Below are 21,027 nucleotides of genomic sequence, written 5' to 3'. Positions count from 1 at the left end.
CACAGCCCAGCAAGTATTCAGAGGCAGGACGTCGCCACCTAGTGGTCAGTCACACCAAGGAGTGAGGCGTCCCTCAAAGGGGATGGATGGAGGTGGGGGCTGGCGGGGAATCTTTCCCAGTGATTTACCAAAAGTTGAAAACATAGAGTTCTGTAGTCACGGAGCAGTTCACATGTATCTATGCTGTGTGAATCGTATAACATTTATTAGGCGCCTACTGTGTGCCGGCCACTTTGCTCGTCATTGGCAATACAGTGATGGGGACACTTTCCCAGGGCTAGCAGCCTGGCCAGAAAGATTTGTTCAGAAGCTGCCAGTAAGGTCAGGGCTCCAACGGGAGGTGTAGGATGAGGGGCTCCTGGCTCTCTGAGAGGCTAACCACGAAGGAGTCCGTGTGTGTGCCCAGCGGCTGGGAGGGAACAGTCACACACGCTGATGTCCTTGCTGTGCATCCTGATCCGGGAAGGGATGGGGCGTGCTCTCTACCCACACGGGAAGGTTCCAGTGATATTGAGCCACGTGCTTTGGTACAACAGACATGCTCACCGTATGCTGATTATCTACCTGAAAGCAATTGCCAGCTTTCTTTAAGAATTCAGAAGGACTGGGTTTCCTTTCATACAAAGGACTCTTTCTTGTTTGCTGCTGTAGACTTCTAGGAGACCTTAAATTGTTGAACGGTCTTTCCTCAAGCTGTACCCTCCTAGCAGGAAATACTAAAAATAAGTTATCAGGTATAAATGAACAGCTACCAGTTGAGGTGGCCTGGGTTTTTCTTGTGTTGTTTACTTAATTGTGTGGAATTTTTTTTTTTTTTTTTTTTTTTTGGTCAGTTACCTTGCCAGAGGGTTTTGTTGTTTTTTTTTAAATTATTTCACTTAAGCCTGAATACATCTTTGTGATGTGGGTCAAAACAATGACCCCACTGATAAGGATGTTACAAGACTTCTCACTGAATCCTTGCTTTGGTCTGTAGGTTTGGGCACGTAGGTTTCATTAGCCCAGTCACCTAGCAGAGAAACGAAAGCTGTCGAGAGTGACTGTCCCCTGTGATCACGGCGACTTCTCCCGTGGCCAGCCACAGTCTCTGGCACGGTTACTTTTCAACACGAACTCTGGAGGGCACCTCACAGCTCTGATTATTTAGAGCCGGGGAGTGACAGAGCTCAGCCAGTGGAAGGTCTTTTGAGTACCATCCATTTCGGTCTCCAGTTTTAGAATTTCTCAAACTTGATATGCTTAAGAAATAGCTGGGAATCTTTTTGTTTGTTTGTTTGTTTGTTTTCTGGAAATCTTGCTAAACACAGATTCTGATTTGACCTGGGCTGGGGCAGGAGATTGTACCTTTATAAGATTTTCCAGGAGATGTCAGTGCAGGTACGACCCCCCTCTGCCATGCTGTGAGGCCGGGCACAGAGGCTGATCCCCTCAGCCTGGGCTTCCCTTCCCCAGGGAACCTCCCAAGCTGCACCCCCCCCCCAGAACTGAGGAGTGGGGCTTTGGCAGTAATGACCAGCATGCCCTCAAGGCCCCCTCCCCTCGAATGTGGGAACTGTTCACAGACCCAGAGGGACCCGGCCACATTGTATGATCACTCTGACGACAGGGGCCTCTTCTGTAAGTGCAAAGCTCTGGGTGTCAGAGAACCTGGTTAGTTCAGGGAAGGTACAGAGGCTTTTATTTACCTTGAGAACACAACACAGCTATCACTTCCTCCAGGAAGCCTCCCTGACCCTTCTGCAGTACTCAGTACATATCTCTTCCACAGCACTTAGTAGGTATATTATAACTCTCTAAATGATTGACTGTCACGGGGCCATCTGCCTCTTCCAGGACTGGCTGTATTCATCTGTGGCTCCCCCAAGCTCCGCACACCCCTGGCACATAACAATCACTCAATAAACTGGGGGTGTGAGAGCGAACAAAGGTGCATGGTTAGAACCCAGGTGAGCGGCAGGGGTGAGTGGTGGAGCGTTCCTCAGGCAGCTTCACCCGCAGCAGCGTGGGGCCCAGTTGCCTCCTTGTTCGCATGAAGGGCCTCTCCTCGGTCTTGCGTGAGAAGCCCCTCCATGCCCATCATCTGTAATGACACAGGCCCAGGCGTCTGTGAGAGGGAGGAGAGTCCTCTTGTGGCCTAATTAGAAGCTTCCTTAACCTTTTCTGGAGCCCTTTCTGTAATCAACCAGGGGAAAAAATAATTCTCCCAAAGACACGTTCAATGAGTAGCTTTGCTTTCTCGCTTTTTTGCTGTGGCAGCCGAGCTCGGGGTTCACGCTGTGTTTCCTGCTTCCACTGTGGCGGGGGTGGGAGAGCCATGGCTGGGAGGTCTGGTTACCGAGGCCTGGGGTGCCTCTTACTTATGCAGAGTCACCAGATTGTTCAGTAAAGAGTGACTAGATCCCCACTGCTCGTCCACCAGCGCGTAGTTATTGGGAATACAGAGAAGGCTGAGTCTCACGGCGCAGGCAAAGGAGGGCTGTAGGAACCACATGTGGCCACAGGTGCCGTGAGCGTGGTCTGTGCCAGGTCAGGTAGGCTTCAGGAGAGCGAGGTTTGACTTACCCTTGAGCAGGTAGATGTTTCTAAAGAATCATCGGGAACAAGGGGGAGCGCATCGGCTCCTTGAACAGTTCTCTGGTGGGGAACAGACAAGTCCAAAGTGACGAAGGGAGGGAGAAGGGAGCTGGCTGATGAAAGGAGGTCCTTGGGGTGGACGTGCTGTCTGGTCAGAGCCTGGCACGTGGGTGTAGCCGGGTGTGTTCGGGCCACGGGAAGCGGGACAGTGTGGCCGGGGCAGGGCATGCCCTGGGCCAGAAGGGAAGGGAGCCGGAGGTAAGGCAGGCCGTGGTGTCAGGGGTGAAATGGTGCTGAGCGCTGATGCACGTGTTTGGTGCTCATTAGCGAGGGGAAGTGGGGAAGAGGGGCCACTCCTGGTTCCACCCAAAGACCTCACATTCCAGCCTAGAGGATTCCCAGGGGCTGACCGTGTCCCCCGCTCTCCCCAGCCCAGTGTTCACTTTTCCACTTCTGAATGGTGTTGGCCACCAACGGTGGGGCTGAACCAAGAGTGGACGGTGCCCGTTTGACCCTTGCCTCCTAACAGAGCCGCTGCGGGAAGTAAGCTTCCCATCAGAAGAAAGTGGGGCCGTTCTCCCACTTGGGAGTTTTGCAGCTGGTGTATTCATCAAAAAGTGACCTTTCCTGTGGGAAGAAGCAGCTCAGAGATGGCTTCAGTTGGTTGACACCCTGTATCTAGAAGCCAGCCCTTAATTATAAACTAATGATACCTAAAGAATTAAGCTTACTGGATTCAAAACTCCTCCCTGCCTCCTTTTCTTCCTCTTAGATAGATGCCTCACTCCAGCCACCTGCCTTCCTCTGGCATCAGCCTTTAGTCCAAGGAAAGCAAAAGGCACTCCACTGTTGTGAGCAAGGCTTCGAACTTACTTTTCCTATTGTTAAGGCATCCACTGAGTGCTCACTTGCTTTGCACACCCATTTTACAGATGAAGAAGCTGAGGCCCAGGGCGAAGAAGGATGGCAGAGATGGGCTTGAAGTGGCTGTGGTCATGTGTCCCTGATGCATGGGCATCGCCCATGATAGATCCCCAACCCTCCCCACGGTTAACTCTCCTCTGCTCAGTGGGGCTCTCTGCAAGCAGAGACCTTCTCTTGTTTGTCTTTGTGGTCCTGTTTGTTCCAAACATGTGCCTGGGACATGGAAGATGCACATCTAGTGCTTGTGGAACCCATGGTGAGGCCTAGAAGTCAGTGTCAGGCCTTGACACCTGGCTTCTGCCTCTCCTCGGAGACCTGATCTCCCCTCTCCAGAACCAAAGTGCCCCCTTCCCCTGTAGCAGGTGGCCTCCCAGTTCTACACTCAAACTGTCCAAAGTTCCCATAAAGGCTCTAGGCTGGCTTCTTCAAGTTGTAGTTAAGGCCACCCGTGATCCCCCATAAGGTATTTAGAGCAATGGCAGGAGGACGGTGGAGGGCTGTTGGGCACCCCCCCCCCCCTTTTGGGAATCACCTAGACTAGTTGGCGCCCTGAGGCTACAAAGACGTAAGCACTTCTCAGGAAGCATCCTCAATGCCTCCTGTGTAAAGGCAGCTTGGTGCTATGGGTCTGTGGTTAGACAGCCGAGCCACTGATTCCCAGCTCTGTGTGACCTTGGCTGTGCTACTGTAGTCCTCCGATTCTCTTTTTCTTTTTCTGTGGGGTGACGTACAATACCAGACGGTAATGGCAGGGATGGAGTGGGGAAGTGCCTAGGGTTCTACCTGCCAAATAGTGGCCATGAAGAACTGGAGTCCATAGAGAGTACAGAGGACGGAACTCAGGATGCAATGCGATACAGAATCCAGAGAAAGGAGCGACGCACTAAAAGCAGAGGGGTCTTCCAAGAGGAAGACTGCAGGAGCTCCATGGGGAAGAGGTTCTTTACTACCCCCTTTTTGGCCTCTCCAGGTGTTGAACAATCCAGAGAAGATCGCTGAGCAGATAAGTAAGGATCTCGCCTGGCTCACCTCCCACCTGATGGCTCTCTGGACCCAGTTCCTAGACACGGTGACTCTGCACTCCCAGGTGACCACTTACCTCACCCAGGAACATCACACCTTGAGGGTAAGGTGTCCAATGGTACACAATCTCTAATCATGCCCGCGGGGGATCCCTTGAGGAAGCTTGACGACAGTTAGTTCATTGGGCAGGACAGGAATTGGGGTTGACTTCCATAGTCCGTGCTGGGCCTGAGTGCTGGTCCTGACCCCACCACCAGCTCGCAGGGAGGCTTTATGAACTTGTTCAGCCTCGGAAACTGTTGCCTCCACCGTTCATGAGACCCTGCCTTGGCTACCGGATGATACCAGAGCCTGCCTTGAGGGATGTGGCAAGTGCTTAGAAAAGTGTTTTCAAATGTAAGATCTTATTCTTTGCCACCAGCTCAGGTGCATACGGAAAGGTCCTAATGCATAGTAGATGTTGGTTGGTCTCCTCATTTACAGCAAGAGAACCAAATATCTGGGTCCACAAAGCGCTTAGTGGACACACTTCCATGACTGGCTTTGCAAATTCTGTTTTGTCTGCACTTACTTATGGTCACAGTCTTCGAGTGTCTTATATTCTAGTAGAAGAAATGCAACCTGAGTAAGAACATGACAGAAAGCAATGCAGGAACAGATTCATAAACATGCATTCAACTGTGTCCGTAAGCCAGCTTTGGGCTAAGAGCCCCAAGTGAGAGAGGGTAGCTGTGGAAGTACTTGTTTCAGACCCCCTGGGTGGGGGGCTCAGCTGTCCTCAGTACATGCCACTTACCTCCGTGAGCCCCAGTTCCCTCTGAAAAATCAAGGTCGTGCCCACCCAACGAGTTAAATTGTTTACATTATCTTATTCCTCAGGTCCGAAGGTTTTCTGAGGCCTTCTTTTATATGGAGCACCAAAAAGTTGCAGTCCTGACCTTTCAGGAAAATCTGTAAGTAACCAATCGCGTGCCCGCGTCACACTGTAAAAGTAGCCACCCGAGACATTCTTATCCGAAGGTACTTCTTCCCTCGTCTCCGCCTGCAAAGGAGAGAAGTCTAGCCACCTTTGCACATTCAGGCTGCCTTTTGTCTGCAGGCAAGAGAGTCAGACAAATTGCAGAGGCGGGATCTAGCAGGTGGCAGAGAAGGTCAGTAGCCAAAGTTTTCTTTCGTTGAGTGTTATTATGGTTCTATAGACAGAATCAAGACTTCCCAGGTCCCTGAAGACATCTGTGCTGAGTCTTTGTGAAATGAATGAGAAGTAGGTGGTGTGGCCACAAGCAATGTCAGAAAAAACACAGAACTCGCTGGAGACTTCACGGGAGCTTCTAAACGCACTTAGCATAAGAATGAAGACCAAACTGCCTCATTAGGAGGGCTGATGAATTTCTAAGTCTGCCTTCCTCCCAAATTAAAGAAAAAATGAAAACCATACAAGAAAAATCAGAGGGTTAAGGAGAAATGAGGTCATTGTCTCCTAGATCTCCCTGGTGGGGAGGGACAGATGGGTTCCCCCAAGATGGGTTGGCCTTTGCCACACAGGAGGTTCTTTTTGTTTCTGAAAGATACATCCACCTCAAGGAATAAATGTGGATGGAATGATGTTTGAAATGGCACAGTAGATCCAGCAGGAGAAACATTATGGGTCCGCCTCCCACGCGAGACGGATCTGAAGACCTTTTCGTCCCCCATGTTGACAACACTCTCTCGCTTCTTTCCACCCTTCATCCTGGTGGAAAGTAGACTGGCATTTACAGTTTACCTCGTGGAGTCTGAAAGCGAGGGGGCGCCAAGGGAGACACGCCTGGGATTAAAATAGCTTGTCTAGAAACACGTACGACCTCTCGCTCGCTCACGCGTTTCTTCATCCCATCCAGCTCTTGGCCAGGACGGGCTGAAGGGCCGTTCTCAAACTAAAATCAGAAGGCGCTAACCTGACAAATGTAAACATAACATGGAGGGCCGCTGAGCAAAAAGGCTGCGAGTCAGGACTGTTGTAGGAATCTGCTTCCTGACTCCCGCCGCAACGGGCGAACCCTAGGTGGTTGGGCCGTGCTGTGGTCCCCGGGGGTGTAAGTCCACGTGGAAGGAACAGACACAAGGGCCATTTTGTGGAAATGCCAATTTCCGCATCCGCTGTACCAAGTACAGAGGATGTAACATTCGGCCGACCTGGGTTCAAAATCCTGTTCCTCTGTTGACCTACGGCAGGTCCTTGACAAAGTCATTTTTTTGTTGATTTTTTTTTCTCTTACTGTCCCCTAGTCTTTGTTTCCTTGAAACAGGCAGGATAATGGTTGTAGAACATCCACGCCCATGGAACACACTGTTCAAGCCACAGACTCGACTCACAGAATGTTAGGTGATGACTAATACGTTACACAATCGTCTCTTGTGCCCGCGGGCACTGGGGACACCACAGGGAACAAAGTAAAGACTCTGTCCTTGGGGTCCCTCATTCTAGGGCAGAAACAGGCAAGATGTAAGTTGTGTCATTTCAGGTAGCAACAAGTAAAGAGAAACAAGTCAAGGTGAGGACAGAGAACATGAGGAGAAAGGATGCGGCCAGCGTCCTCATACACGGTGAAGGACTAGCTCTCAGAGAAACAAAAGCCAAAACTCGGGTCTCTAGTGTTTGCTGACTTCCACTGTGTGAATGCTGGCACCGTGGTCACTTTCAGGCTGCCACTATGTGTTTTTTGCTTGTTTGTTTCAAATTTTTGTTTAGATTCTGATTAACAAACAGCGTAATATTGGTTTCAGGTATAGAATGTAGTGGTCTGTCACTTATGTACAACACCCAGAGCTCATCACAAGTACCCTCCTTTTTTTAGTGTTTATTTATTTATGTTGAGAGAGAGAGAGAGAGAGAGAGTGTGTGTGTGTATACACGTGTGAACGGGGTTGGAGCAGAGAGAGAGGGAGACACAGAATCCAAAGCAGGCTCCAAGCTCTGAGCTGTCAGCACAGAGCCCGAAGTCAGGCTCAAACTCAGGCACCGTGAGATCATGACCTGGGCTGAAGCTGGATGCTTAATGGACTGAGCCACGCAGGCGCCCCCCGGAGGAAGTAAACTTCTTATTAGGTCATTAAGAGTAAGACGCACAGAACAGAAAGGGCATTTTATGTCCGGAACTGAGAACCTTCCTGGAGGAAAGGCACAGAATTTCCGCTCACATCGAGGCAGTGAGTGGGTGAGCAGGGTTATTAGCAGGTTCGCACGGGTGGGGTCCAGCCACCTGGGGCTCCGAGCTGCAGAGGGAAGGTGTGCCTAGGAGTCAGAAGCGTCCCTCCAAATCAGGATGGACAAGTGGCCAGACGAGGTGGAACCCATGTGTCCAGACCCATCTCGTTCAAGCTCAGACTAGATTGTGTCTCTCAAACAGCAGGTCACAGCCATTTAGGAAGATGTGACATCCACGTAGTGGATTTGGAACAGCGCTTTTTAAATGAAGTAGGCTGGGATGGGCCAGAACAAGATGGAGCAGGAAGTACGAGTGAGATGTGTTTCTGAAACTTGTTTCCTTGTGTTTCTGGGAGTGTGGGATTGCACTCATTTGCCGTGTAAAATGAACGAAAATGAAAATGAAATGAATGAAAATGCCATGGGTTGCTATGTTTTATTTTTTTAAACTTTATTTATTTATTATGAGAGAGAGCAAGGGAGGGACAGAGGGGGGCAAAGAGAGAGAGAGAGAGAGGGAGAGAGAGAATCCCAAGCAGGTCGGCGCAGAGCCCGATGTGGGGCTCGAACTCACAAACTATGAGATCATGACCTGAGCCAAAACCAAGAGTCCGACACTCAATCAACTGAGCCCCCAGGCGCCCCATGGGTCGCAACATTTTAAAACGCAGCGTTGCCGTGTTTAAAACGGTTTAGAACGGGCTGGTAGCAAGGGTCTGTTTTATTGTCTCTCTCTTCTGTCTCACCCGTGTCTAGACTGTGCTTTTCATACAGTAAAGCGTTCAGGGAAAGTTGCCAGTGGAAATGTTACGAATGAAATGTGAATGTCGGTCTGAATGGGAGTGAATGCAGGAAGGCCGATACTGGTGGTCTAGCCCCTGGAACAATGCCCATGGATTTATCACTCTGTCTTTTATGTTTTTCTGTAGTAATAATTGTAACACTCATCTTTAAAAAGCATTCATTTTACAAGATGCTGCACATATAGTGTTGAACACAAGAGGCACTTTACCTGCCTTGCTGATGCTTTTTCTGTTGAGAGAACTCTGGTAAGAAGCCGTGCTGAGTGCTGTATGTTCATTGGCTCGCCTAGTGTTCACAATAACACTATGAGCTACGAACCGTTTTTATCCTCACTTCACCAAAGAAGAAACTGGGGAAGGACACCTGGGGGCTCAGTCGGTTAAGCGTCTGACTTTAGCTCAGGTCATGATCTTAGGGTTTGTGGGTTTAAGCCCCGCGTCGGGCTCAGTGCTGACAGCTCGGAGCCTGGAGCCTGCTTCGGATTCTGTGTCTCCTTCTATCTCTGTCCCTCCCCTGCTCACACTCTCTCTCTCTCTCTCTCTCTCAAAAATAAACATTTAAAAAAATGTTTTAAGAAGAAACTGGGGAAACCAGGGCTCAGAGAGGCTAAGTAACTTATCTTAGACCACACAGCAAGCATGTGATGTACACATGGACTGCTGGAGTCCAGATCCCACACTCCTAGCCTCCTCGTCATGGCTGGGCTGTATAGTGGTGATCCATTCTCCCAAAGAATACACGGAAGAACCGAACTGTGGATTTCTCAAGCTCTAAAATAGAAATATCCGTATGTTGCCAGCTGTCCCGCTGGAGTCTGAGTAAATCTGAAATGGAAATAAGTAGGTGATGAACAGGGCCCTGGATGCTGCGTGCAACAGATCTCCAGAACTTTCTCGTCTTATTTCCTTGAAACTCTATGCCCTTTACTTAGCATCTCCCCATTTCCTCACCCCGGCCCCTGGCGGCCACCACTTTATTTTCTGACTCTGTGAATTTGACTATTTTCGACTCCTCCCGTAAGTGGAATCACACATCATTTGTCCTTCTGAGGCTGACTGATTTCACTTAGCATCGTGTCCTCGAGGCTCGTCCATGGTGTCACGTATGACAGAATTCCCTTCTATTTTAAGGCTGAATAATATTGCATCGTTCTGCGTTTTCTTTAACCCTTTCCTGTTCGTGGACACCTAGCTTGTCTCCAGAGCTGGGCTGTTGTGAATAGTGCCATGCACATGGGGGTGCACATATCTCTTAAACACCCTGGTTTCGGTTCTTCTAGTTAAGTACCCAGAAGTAGGATTGCCCGATCATATGTAGTTCTATTTTTAATTTTTCAAGGCACTTCCATACTGTTTTCGAAAGCAGCTGTGACATTCTACATCTGCATCAACGATATACAAGGGGTCCGACTTCTCCACATCCTCACCAACACTGGTTTTTTGGTTTGTTTTAACAAAAGCCATTCCCGGTGCGAGGTGATAGCTCACTGCATGTGTGCCCTGGAATTCTTAGTCATTTTTTTAAACACATGCTAAGCACTGTTTTAGGTGCTCGGTCACAGGCACAAAGTCTGTGCACATAATACACCACCTTCTAGCAGGAGGTAATTCCCTGCATAAAACAACCTAGACCTGACTCTCCTACAGCTCTCCTGCTGTGTTAGTTACTTGATTAATCACCTGATCTATTCATGGCTATTAGCTCTTTAGGTCCAGAATCAAGTTTCCATCCTGGAGGTATACACCCTAGCTTGTGGACATAGTCCTATGCACATGGGTGTCCAGTCCGTATACCTTTGTAAAAAACTAAAAACGGGACGTAAATTCCACGTTCCGATGATGGCTAAGAAGTTCATATTTGAACAAAATACCATTTAAATATTCAAAGGAAGGTGCACAATATTAGGAAGTTGCTACAGCCTTCAGGGGCGCCTGGGGGGCTCAGTCGGTTAAGCGTCTGACTTCAGCTCAGGTTATGATCTCACGGTTCGTGGGTTCGAGCCCCACATCGGGCTCTGTGCTAACAGCTCGGAACCTGGAACCTGCTTCAGATTCTGTGTCTCGCTCCCTCTCTACCCCTTCCCTGCTCGTGCTCTGTTTCTCTCTGTCCCAAAAATAAATAAAACATTTTTAAAAATTAAAAACAAAAAAAGGAAGTTGCTACAGCCTTCATGGCTTTGAGGAAGATAATACATTGCTTATCTTTTTTTTTTAAAGTTTATTTATTTTGAGAGAGAGAGAGAGAGAGGGAGAGAGTACGTACAAGCAGAGGAAGGGCAGAGAAAGAGAGAGAGAGACAGGATCCCAAGTGGCTCCCTGCTGTCGGTGCAGAGCAGGATACAGAGCTCAATGTCACGAACCGGAGCCGAGATCAAGAATCGGATGCTTAACTGACCAAGCCATCCAGGCGCCCTGTATCCTTTTTGACCATAGGTTAAAGTCCAATGGAGAAATGAGAAGGAAATAAAATATTCATATTTCAAATGTATATTCAAAATTCATATGTAACATATCCATATGCATATGTTTATCATATTTGTCACCAAGAGTGCTGACTGGGAGAATTTTCCCTGGGCGCGTGTGGAGCTGTGCTGCAGGAACAGGTGACCTGCCTCCACAGCTGACGTGGGGGCCTCCAGAGGTCAGGCTGCTCCAAAAAGAGCGACAGTCAGACAGAAAGTAGCTACATGTGCTTAGTTCTTCTCCCAAACTGGCCAACCCAGTAAGGCCCTCTTCTCCCCTTGTGCAAGTGTGATTGAGGCAGAATGGAGAAGATGACAGAATGCTCATACTTTTCCTTCGTGGGAGGAAATAAACTCTCTCCCTTCTGCAGGGACTTGAGGAGAAGGGAATAAACGTTTCCCACCATCCAATCCTTTGAGTGAGGAATACTGGTGGTTTCCAAGTCTGAAATGAAATTCCTGCTGGTGGAAGGGTATTCAGTTCATGGAGGAAGAACATGGGGCATTTTTTTTTAATCCTACTTAGAAGAACAAAAAACCAGGGCTCCTGAACTAGGGGAACTTACGTGCTAATCAAGGATGCTGGTGTCCACACAGTAAGCAATAAAAAAAAAAATAGCAATTTTCGATGGTTCTTAATTCTTAACCTATAGGAGGTTAGAAATGCAGGAGTAAAGGATACGTAACTTGAAGTGTTTCCTCCAAAGTACTAATTTAAGATTCCTGCCATTTAGAAACTCAGTTCCTGCCCCGCTAGAATGGTATTTGTTGCTTCCCACTGAAATGGGGTGTGATAAAGTGCCCTGGTCATACAGTCGCTGACCTCTAACCTCAGTGCCCAGGCCACTTAGGATACAAAGCAGACCATGGCATTGGGGGCTGGGTAGGTGGCTGGGAAGAAAGGAAGAGAGGACAGACAGATGGTGGATTGTCAGAGCCTGCTGAACATTTTCTGAATGTTTTCTTGGGATAAGGGGCTGGAGCAACGATTCTTAACACATTTAAAACCTCCTTGGAGAGGTGCCTGGGTGGCTCAGTTGGTTGACTCTTGGTTTCGGCTCAGGTCATGATCTCCCGGTTTGTGAGTTCGAGCCCCACGTCAGGTTCTTTGCTGATGGTGTGGAGCCTGCTTGGGATTCTCTCTCTCCCTTTCTCTCTGCTCCAACCCCCACTCGTACTCTAAATAAATAAACAAACTTAAAAAAAAAAGGCTTTCTTGGGTGCTAACCCGGTACGTGTGTCCCCAGGATACAGACCCACAGCCAGCTGTCTCTGGACATCCGGAATTCAGAGTATCTCACCACCATGCCCCCGCTGCCCGCGGAGTGTCTGGACATCGATGGTGACTGGAACACCCTGCCGGTTATCTTTGAGGACAGATACGTGGACTGCCCTGCAACAGGTTGGTCTTTGTTTTGGAGAGAACAGCGGGTCCCAGTCCTTTGCCCTATTTGTCTTCCGATAACAGTGGAACCAAATCAAGGAAGTCATTTGTCAGTTCAGGCTCCACCAGTGGGAGATGACCTTATGTCAGTGCAATTGACAGATCGATGTGACAGAAGGACAGCTGCAGTAAAGATCCCCAAGTGCCTCAGTGTTTCCACCTATAGAATGGGAACCAGATTCTCCCCTCACCAGAATACCGTGAGCATAGGATGGGCATCCTTTCTTATCCCAAATGTGCAACTCAGATATAAAATCATTTCTCTTTGAATTCTAATGGCATTCGATTCAGACTCCTGTGGAGTGCTTGCTTCGTGCCATGAACCAGACAAGGTATTCGAGAAAGCAGGCTGCATCAGCGATCAGATTGGTAGATGAGCTACTCAGCTCAGGGAGAAAAGACAGCGGGTTCCTGTGTATTTGTGTGTTTGTGTCCGAATCACAGTCTGTCTTGCTGGTGTTGCACAGTTTGTTAATGAATTGATAGCTGGGCGGCGGGGGGGGGGGGGGGGGGGGGGGCTGATGCACACCGGGCATTCGGGGGATGTTAGTCCTCTGTCCCCTCGCACAGCCCTGCTCTTGGAAACCCCAAAGCTATCACAGGTGACAGAGCTGAAGTAAACCCCTAGTCCCTGAAAGAGCCAGAAAATACCCCGCTGGAGGTTTTACCTGTTTTATCTTTTTAATCCTATTAAAAAACAGACAACCCAACCTCCTAAGCCCTATTTCACCAAGAGAAACTGAGGCTCGGGGGTATAAATATGTATTAAAGATCATGCAGCTTATAAAAGCCAACTGACATCTAGTGTCCACATCGTGTAGCACAGCCAGAAGGTAGGGGCTCTGGAGATGGCCAGCTACCCGGGGGTCAGACAAAGCTCATTCCAACTCGGCCTTGACGCTGCGTGTGTAGGTGTGTGTGTATGTGTATGTGATCATTTTCGTTACAGTTTTGTCATGTAGCTACAGGCAAGTTGAACAGTTAGAGAAGAAATTTAGAATAAGCACCCATGATCAGACCCCCTGATGGTATCATTAGGCCTCATTGCAGCCGATCTTCCTGTCTGTTTTCCTGTACATGTTAAAACAGACACCCCAGCGGATGTAAATCTCAGTCCTGCAACATCTCCGTGCAATTGTCTTGCACAGAAATCAGCCTCGGGCTGCAAGTCAACCTCGGGCTTTCTGGAGTTTCCCTGCTGGCCCTCACCCACTCTCCCCCATGTCAGTGCCCTAGACTTAGATGTGGCTGGGGGTCGTCTTTCCAGGGTCATCTGCCCATGCAGTTTCCTCTAAGCTCTACATCTAATTTAGAACCAGCAGCTTCTGTAATGTGCTTGGGACATGGGACTTGGCGGAGTCTGGGCCACCAGCACTAAGGATCCCGTCTTCCCAGAGGGACCCCAAGGCAGTTGCTCTCAGAGGGTTGGCGGTCTCCTCAAGATTTCTCTCTACAGACCTCTCACCTGCTCCTTCCCCTCCCGCCCCACCCCCATTTCCCCACTCAAAACTTTTCCTGACCTTCTTTGCTCCTTCACAATGTGCTCTGATGATTTAATCCCAGAGCAAAACCATTAGCAAATAAAGAACTATTTCCTTTTTCCTCCAGGGGTTGGTGACCTTAATGTAATTTGCAATGAGGCCATCACATTTGCATTTCATTGTTTTAGCTAGTGAAGAAAGGGACAGAAAAGAGTCCCATTTCCATATGAAAATAGTAATATTTATTCATGGTTTGTTGTAATCCCATGGTAGATAGTACTGGGTACCAGGCACTCGCAAAGTCTGTCTGTATTGTCTGGATCCTTTTCCCCTGTACCTGTCACTCCTAGGTCCCAAGGCAATTGAGCCATTTGCCTAAGGGCCTTAAAGGTTGGCCCCACTGCCTGAATTTGAATCTTTTCTCCAACCGTTGGTAACCATGTGAAACTGGGCAAAAAGAATTGTAATTTATATTCCGCAGGCCTACTGTGAGCAGGGGAGAGATCCAGCCACAGAACACGTAAGAGTGAGCGGCACAAAGGCAGTTAGGAATGCATGTCAACTAATACCATGAGCTAGGATCTGACTACATCCATCCTCTTTGGATTAGATGTTCTGCTACTTTTTTGTCGCACAGTTGTGGCATGAAACCAGTGTTGCTAATTTTGACAGCCCACCTCCTCACTGGGATTTCTGTGTCCTGGCATACACTGTCTGTGATCAATCAGAGGCATCTTTCATTTTTGTTCAAAGAACCCATCAATCCTCCTGTCTTCCTCTAATCTAAAGACCAGACTCCTCCTTCATACAGGGCATTCGAGTTCATCCATATCGTGGGTTCTCTCTACCTGTCCAACCTCATGCTCGCCCCACATCCCTGTTCAGTCTTATTCCATTCACACGGGATCTAACTGATGTCTGACCAGACTGTGCACCCCAGGCTTCTGGGTCTTTGCCCTTTCCTCTTCTCTGCACCCAGCACGACTCATTATCTCCTTCTCAGAAGAACCCAATTCATATTCTCCAAGGTCACAGCCCGCGTGGTTCAGGTAGAGCCAACCGTACTGTGCTGTGTATGCTTCCCAATGTTTTGAAGATCCCTTGGAGACAGAGAGACTAGTTCATTATTATTACTGGTCCCCACCTCCCGTCCCCCTAACCCAGGGCCTTGTACAGGACTTTGTGCAGAGGCTCTGCCAATTATTATTCATGGATTCAGTCACACTGACGTTGTGGTTTTTTCAAACCGATATAAACAGCTCACGAGAGTGATCGCCTTTTTTTCTGCTACATTTCTGTTCTGTTCTCAAGTCATTTTAGGAACACAGCTCAGGGACTATGTGGCGGCCATGGTGGGCACACAGATATTCATACAACACAAGCCCTTCTCTGCAGTGGGGACAGGAAGTACACCGGTGGATCCCATTATACATGGTAGTCGTGGTGGTGGTGTTACAGCACATGTGTGTAGAGGGGACACTGGGAGTTTGCCCAGAGAACGTCTAACTTGTTGTTGGCCTTGGAAAAGCTCCCCTAGAGGAAGAGACATTTGCTTAGCCCCTCAAGATGCAAAGAACATATCGACCTGAGGAAGAGACCCATTCTTTCCCAGTCTTTGGTCGACTCTTTGACCCAGTCATAAATTTCACTCCAAGGTGTGAGCTGTTGATATGTTGTAAGTGTCTCCGTGATTCACTTCATAACCTCCTATAGTTGTTATATTCCTTTAACTTCTATGAAAACCGTATGAAGGATCTGAATGTTTTAAGTAAAATGAAAGCCTAAACCCTGTCTTCTTTTGTTTGCTGTATATGGGAAGTGAGTAACATATCAGATGGCTTTGTCGAGAGAGTGGTGGTTCAGACAGACATAGCAGGTACTTATTTTCTTTCATTTATGCTTTATTAGAAGGGAGAGAAAGAGAGATAGGGAGGAGGAGGGCGAGGGGGAGGAAGAGAGGGAGGTAGAGGGGGAAGTGGGGGTGCAGGGGGGAGGGAAGAGAAGAGACTGAGAGACAGGATGAGAGAGATAGTAGTTTACCCTAGAGAAAAATAAGAGAAAGAAGGTCATGCTGTGACCCCCGCCATCCTACCGGGAAGATCAGAGTGACCTGGGAACCTCTGTGGCCTGAATGCCACGCGGGATAATTGCCCTGGGGACAGAGCTCAAGCTTGGAGGGTTTCCCTACCGAAGGCAGAGATCTGTCTTCCCCACATGTGCCATTTCCTATCGTAACTCTCCTGTGAGCTATGTCTGTGAGGCCTGCCGGTCACTATGAATCTGCCCATCCTAGAGTTGAGGCAAGTGAGCTCAGGTGGGAAAAAAAGGCTTATTTATTCTGTCGTCGTCCAAGGCCTCACGGCTGTGCCAGAGTCAGGATGAGAAAGCGGACCTTCCTGGATGCAAAGCTGTCTTTCTACACTGTCAATACCGTACAGAAGACAGGGAAGAGCTTTAATATTTAAAAGTGGTAATTGTCAAAACTGTTTTGATAAGTAAAAGGTAAATCATGAATAATGATATCTGACAGTTTTGCGTTAGTGCACGGCGATTTTTACGCTGATTACCTGGTGTTCCGTTGAGTTACGCAGGTCAAGGGCACAGCCTCTGATAAGGCTGCCCCCGGGTCAGACCCAAGCTGGAGGGTTCCCGGGCCACCCGTGTGCCTGACCAGCTGGCTACCAATTCAGGGCTTCCTACCAACCCCTCAGGTTTGACGATTTGCTAGAACAATTCACAGAATTCAGGAAAGTGCTATGCTTACGGTTACAATTTTAACACAGAGGATCCAAATATAGACCAGCCAAAGAAGAGACCCATAGGGCAAGGCCTAGAAGGGTCCCAAACGCGAAGCTCCGGGTGCCCCCAGGACTGGTCATCCTGGCAAATCAATGTGTAGTGCCACCAGGAAAGCGTCTTCAAGCCCCAGTGCCCACAGTTGTTGTTGGGGTTGCTTGAATCGTTGGCCAAGTGATTGAACTACTCTCCTGGGAGATTGTCCCGGTGTTATCTGGCGACCAGTGGTTGGTCTTTCTCGCATGGCCAGTCCCCATCCTGACTCATTTCCTTAGCGTAAACTATTAAAGGGCTCATCTTGAGTCACCAGGCTAGCATACGCCTTCAGGGCCTGCCAGCCACAAGTAACAAAGACCTTTCCATCACTTGGGAAATTCCACGAGTTCAGGGCTTGTCCGCCAGGAACCAGGAACAAAGCTCAGCCAAGTTTTTGATTATACCGTCAGGCTTCTGGATAATCTGTGGACATAGATGCATAAACGACAAACATTCTTCTTTCTTTTTTCTTTTTGTAGGGCACAGTTTGAGTGTTTCCCCTAATTTTGATGTTCAAACAAGTCCCGCAATAATGAATCTGAAAGACAGAGAAGAGAGCCCTGTTGTAAATAGAAAATCACCTTTCAGGGAAGACCTTGTCTCGCCCGCCATGAAACCACCCCAGATGGACTCTGACGAGGAAGTTCTGAGGTGTCCAGAGGCAGATGACAGTGCAGCTACACCAAAACACGCGGATGTGTGCTCCGAATCTCAGGTGTATCTGACAATCGGTGAGGTCCAGAACAAGGCGGGTTTGCCTGAAGATGAATGTTGGGCTGGCCCGAGGGCCGATGTTGGAACACGTCCCCTGGCAGATGAGGACCTGCCCAGAAGGAGGCCGGGTCCAGAGGATGGCCAGCCCCCGGTACTCACCTACATTGATGTGAAATCTAGCAATAAGGACCCGTGCGGCCCTGAACCCACGGTGGTCGTTAGTGCTCAGCACGAGAGTGGGCACTCCCGAGATAACTATGAACCCGCCAGAACTGTGCCGGGCAAGGAGGTATCAGGTACAAGTCGTCCACATGCCATCTCTTCAGAGAAAACAACACTCCGTGAGTTAAGTCCTCTAGGAAAGGTTGCAGACCGAGAGGGCAAGGTGGTGCTGCTAAGCCTGAAGCTCATCCCCTCTGAGCCCTGCGATCCACTGAACTCTGCTTTGAGGGATCCCTTGGATGTTAGGGCTTCCCCAAAGGACCCTCCCTCAGAGGAGCAGGAGGAAGTGTCAGTGCTCTCCGGGGTGATAAAGAGATCTTCTTCCGTCGTCTCCGATTCAGGCATTGAGAGTGAGCCGAGCTCTGTCGCTTGGTCCGAGGCGCGAAGCAGGGCCCCGGAGTTACCCAGCGACCGGGAAGCCTTGCAACATCTGCTTCGAAGACACGGCCTGCACAGGAACTCCTTGGAGGGCGGACACACGGAGAGCAACACGAGTTTGCCGAGCGGGATCCAGGCGTCCCTCACCTCCATTAGCTCTTTGCCTTTTGAGGAGGAGGAACGGGAGTTGGCCCTCACCAAGTTGACCAAGTCCGTATCTGCACCCCAGATCAGTAGCCCGGAGGAGTCTGCTGGAGACACAGACACCATGCAGCAAGGTGGACCTCTTGCTGAAAGTTGCACCGTGCCCGTCGAGACCATAGACTCCCCGGGATCCAGGACGCGGGACGCTGGGACACAGGTGGTTTCAGGTGCCGACAACCAGCAGGGCCCCGGTTACATAGACATCCCCAAAGGTAAAGAGAGTCAGTCTGAGCCTCAAGGACCGTGCTGTCTTGATGGCAGGACGGAGAACCCTCCAGGTGTGGAAACCAAAGGTCTTCATTTAAAAATACCGCGAATCATAGCCCTTGAAAACCCTGGGAATGGATCTTTCCCTAGAGTACTAAAGGAGACCCCAAAGGGCATGCCTGAGGACTTGAAACTGGAGAAAGGAGCTGGTTCCCACGGCAGCATCTCAGATGATGAGACTGTTGCCCACCGTACGGTGCCTGCGTTGAACTATACCGCAGTTGCTGACGCCGTCGACCTGGGCTCAGCAGGCAAGCAGAGCAGCTCACCTTGTATCATGGATGATGCAGAGTTCAGCAAGGGAGCCAACGCTGTCCTGGAGGCTGGGCGTGAAGCGGGCACTGCGTGCCCCACCGTGACCCACTCCGTTCACTCCCAGGTCTTAGGAGACCAAGAGCCAAGGGCAGGCACTTCCGTTATGGTGTCCCACCTGCCCCCGACAGAGACCTTCACCCTGGACAGCCTGAAAGCCGTGGAGGTCGTCAACCTGTCCGTGTCTTGCACTGCCACGTGTCTCCCTTTCTCGTCTGTGCCCAAGGAGACCCCTGCCAGGGCCGGATTCGCTTCCAAACAGACCCCATTGCCCATCACTCACCAGCCTTTGGGTTCCTTTGGAGTCGTTTCCACTCATTCCAGCAAGTTGGAGGAAGAAGTCAGTGAGAGGATGTTCAGGTGAGCTTGCTGACAGCTTACCCACCCCAGCACAGATTTGGGTTTGCCCACATATTTCTCAATTCCATGCATCCGTCGAGATACGAGTTAGTTCCCGACTTAGATAACATAATATGCTTCTATCATGCAAGTCCGAGATACAGGACAGTGTAAGTCAACACGCTCAGTAAGCCCATCTCTCAAATACAGCCACTGCGTAAGTTCTCTACACTTTTTTTCTACGTACATCCTATATATTCTTCTTTTGCCAAAATTGGATAGTTCTATACAAACTCTAAGGTTTTTTTTTCAACTTTAATACATTGGGGACTTTTCTATATTTACAGATTTATTTTTGCATTCTTATTTTAACGTTTAAACAATATTGTCTAGGTATAGCTCGATTTATTAACAAACTCCTTTAGAGATGGGCATTTCAGGTTTTATTCTTAGTTTTTATTATGAGAAACAATTCTCTTACGACTGTCACCCTACCTCTATCTTTGCACGTAGAGAGGGCAGTTCCTCAAGAGGCTTTGGGGAAATTTCATCAGATTTACCTCCTAAGCCCCCTTGTACAATTCCTACATTTATCATCCCTTTTGCAATGCCAAAATCCATCCCTGCATCTTCTCATTGGGTTTGTATTCATAGTGCTCCCTCATCTATGAACTATACATTTGATTAAGTATATCGTGGAATCATTTGATTACTCTCCTACAAAATGATGGAGAGTTACCTATTAACGGTATCCACGAAAGAGATTGCACAGGCAGGTAAACTCTGGATCCCTTACTTATAAAGAACATTAAGTACCTATTACGCTCCTGTTGTCAGTTTGGCAAATAGAGAACAAGCAGTGCCCCAAGCCTGGTTGGGTTGTCCTGGCTGGCACCGTACTTCCAGCCTAACAGGGAGACAGAAAGACGAGAGAAGTGAGAGAGGGCAGCTGGGTAGATGGGATGGTTCCCGTGTGTGCACAGCTGAGCCAGGAGAAGGACCCAATCTGGGTAGTGAGTGTGCATAGAGACGGTGGCTAGGGGAAACTTTAGACATGACTACAGAGCAAATACGAGACACATGGTGATGATGGTGGTGGTGATGACGGTGATGATGATGATGGTGATAAGTCTGGTAATAGGTCATTGTTTTTTTACTATTGAATCAGTCTGGAGGACTGTTCTAAGCATTTTGCGTATATCGCTTAACATACAGAATAGTTTTATGAGTTAGATAATCGTGTCTTCTCCTTTTACAAATGAGGAAAGGAAATGCAGAGAGGTTACGTGGGTGGCCCACAGCTAGTAAACGTCAAAGCTGAGATTCTGACCTTAGCAGTCAGACTCCCAAGTCTGTGCTCTTAACCACCACCTTGTCCAAGAATCAGGCAAGCCCGGTGGGAAGGCATCTCAGACAGGCCTGAATGCACAAAGGCATAGGAGTAAGCGAACTTAATTCACGCAGGGAAACATGAGCAGTGTGTTCCCTTTGGAGGCTGGGAGATGCTGCTGAGAAGCAGGTGGAGTCCAAGCCCTGGTAGCCTTGTGGGCCACTTTGGGAAACTTTCCCTCTGGGGAGATCTTTTCAAGGATCACATGGATCCCTAGAGCTGAACAGAATCTTAAAAGGCCCATTCCGTGCAGAAACCACATAGAAATCTGCAGAAACCAAGCCAGTAACGCTTTTCCCGGGACGCTTTCCTGGCTCCTTGTGGAGGAAAAAGCTTCCCTTACCAGCATCTCCCGGGGCCTCATATCCTGCCTTTGCTGCTCGCAGACACTTCTTTGTACATGTGCATCATTTCCACTCCCCAGCTCAACTCATCTCCTGCTCAACACGGCACACACAGCGTGGCTTCTGA

At 49.0% G+C, this 21,027-nt stretch overlaps 1 protein-coding gene across 5 annotated transcripts in view; it reads left to right on the top strand.

Annotated features, from left to right (window-relative positions):
• The window catches only part of FAM135B (family with sequence similarity 135 member B), a 281,950-nt gene that overhangs the window by 247,881 nt on the left and 13,042 nt on the right, over nucleotides 1–21,027 (top strand). For 4 of the 5 annotated variants that reach the window (XM_045049511.1, XM_045049509.1, XM_045049510.1 and 1 more), the window contains 4 exons: nucleotides 4,469–4,624; nucleotides 5,401–5,474; nucleotides 12,221–12,375; nucleotides 17,210–19,187. In XM_045049511.1, coding sequence (XP_044905446.1) covers nucleotides 4,469–4,624; nucleotides 5,401–5,474; nucleotides 12,221–12,375; nucleotides 17,210–19,187 — 2,363 coding nt within the window. The remainder of the gene's footprint in view (nucleotides 1–4,468; nucleotides 4,625–5,400; nucleotides 5,475–12,220; nucleotides 12,376–17,209; nucleotides 19,188–21,027) is intronic. The other variant, XM_045049512.1, reaches the window with a different exon arrangement.

The sequence above is a fragment of the Felis catus genome, chromosome F2, assembly GCF_018350175.1.
Source record: "Felis catus isolate Fca126 chromosome F2, F.catus_Fca126_mat1.0, whole genome shotgun sequence".
In the NCBI taxonomy this organism is placed as follows: domain Eukaryota; kingdom Metazoa; phylum Chordata; class Mammalia; order Carnivora; family Felidae; genus Felis; species Felis catus.
Note: the sequence above shows the minus strand (reverse complement) of the source record. Positions and strands in the feature narration are given on the sequence as shown.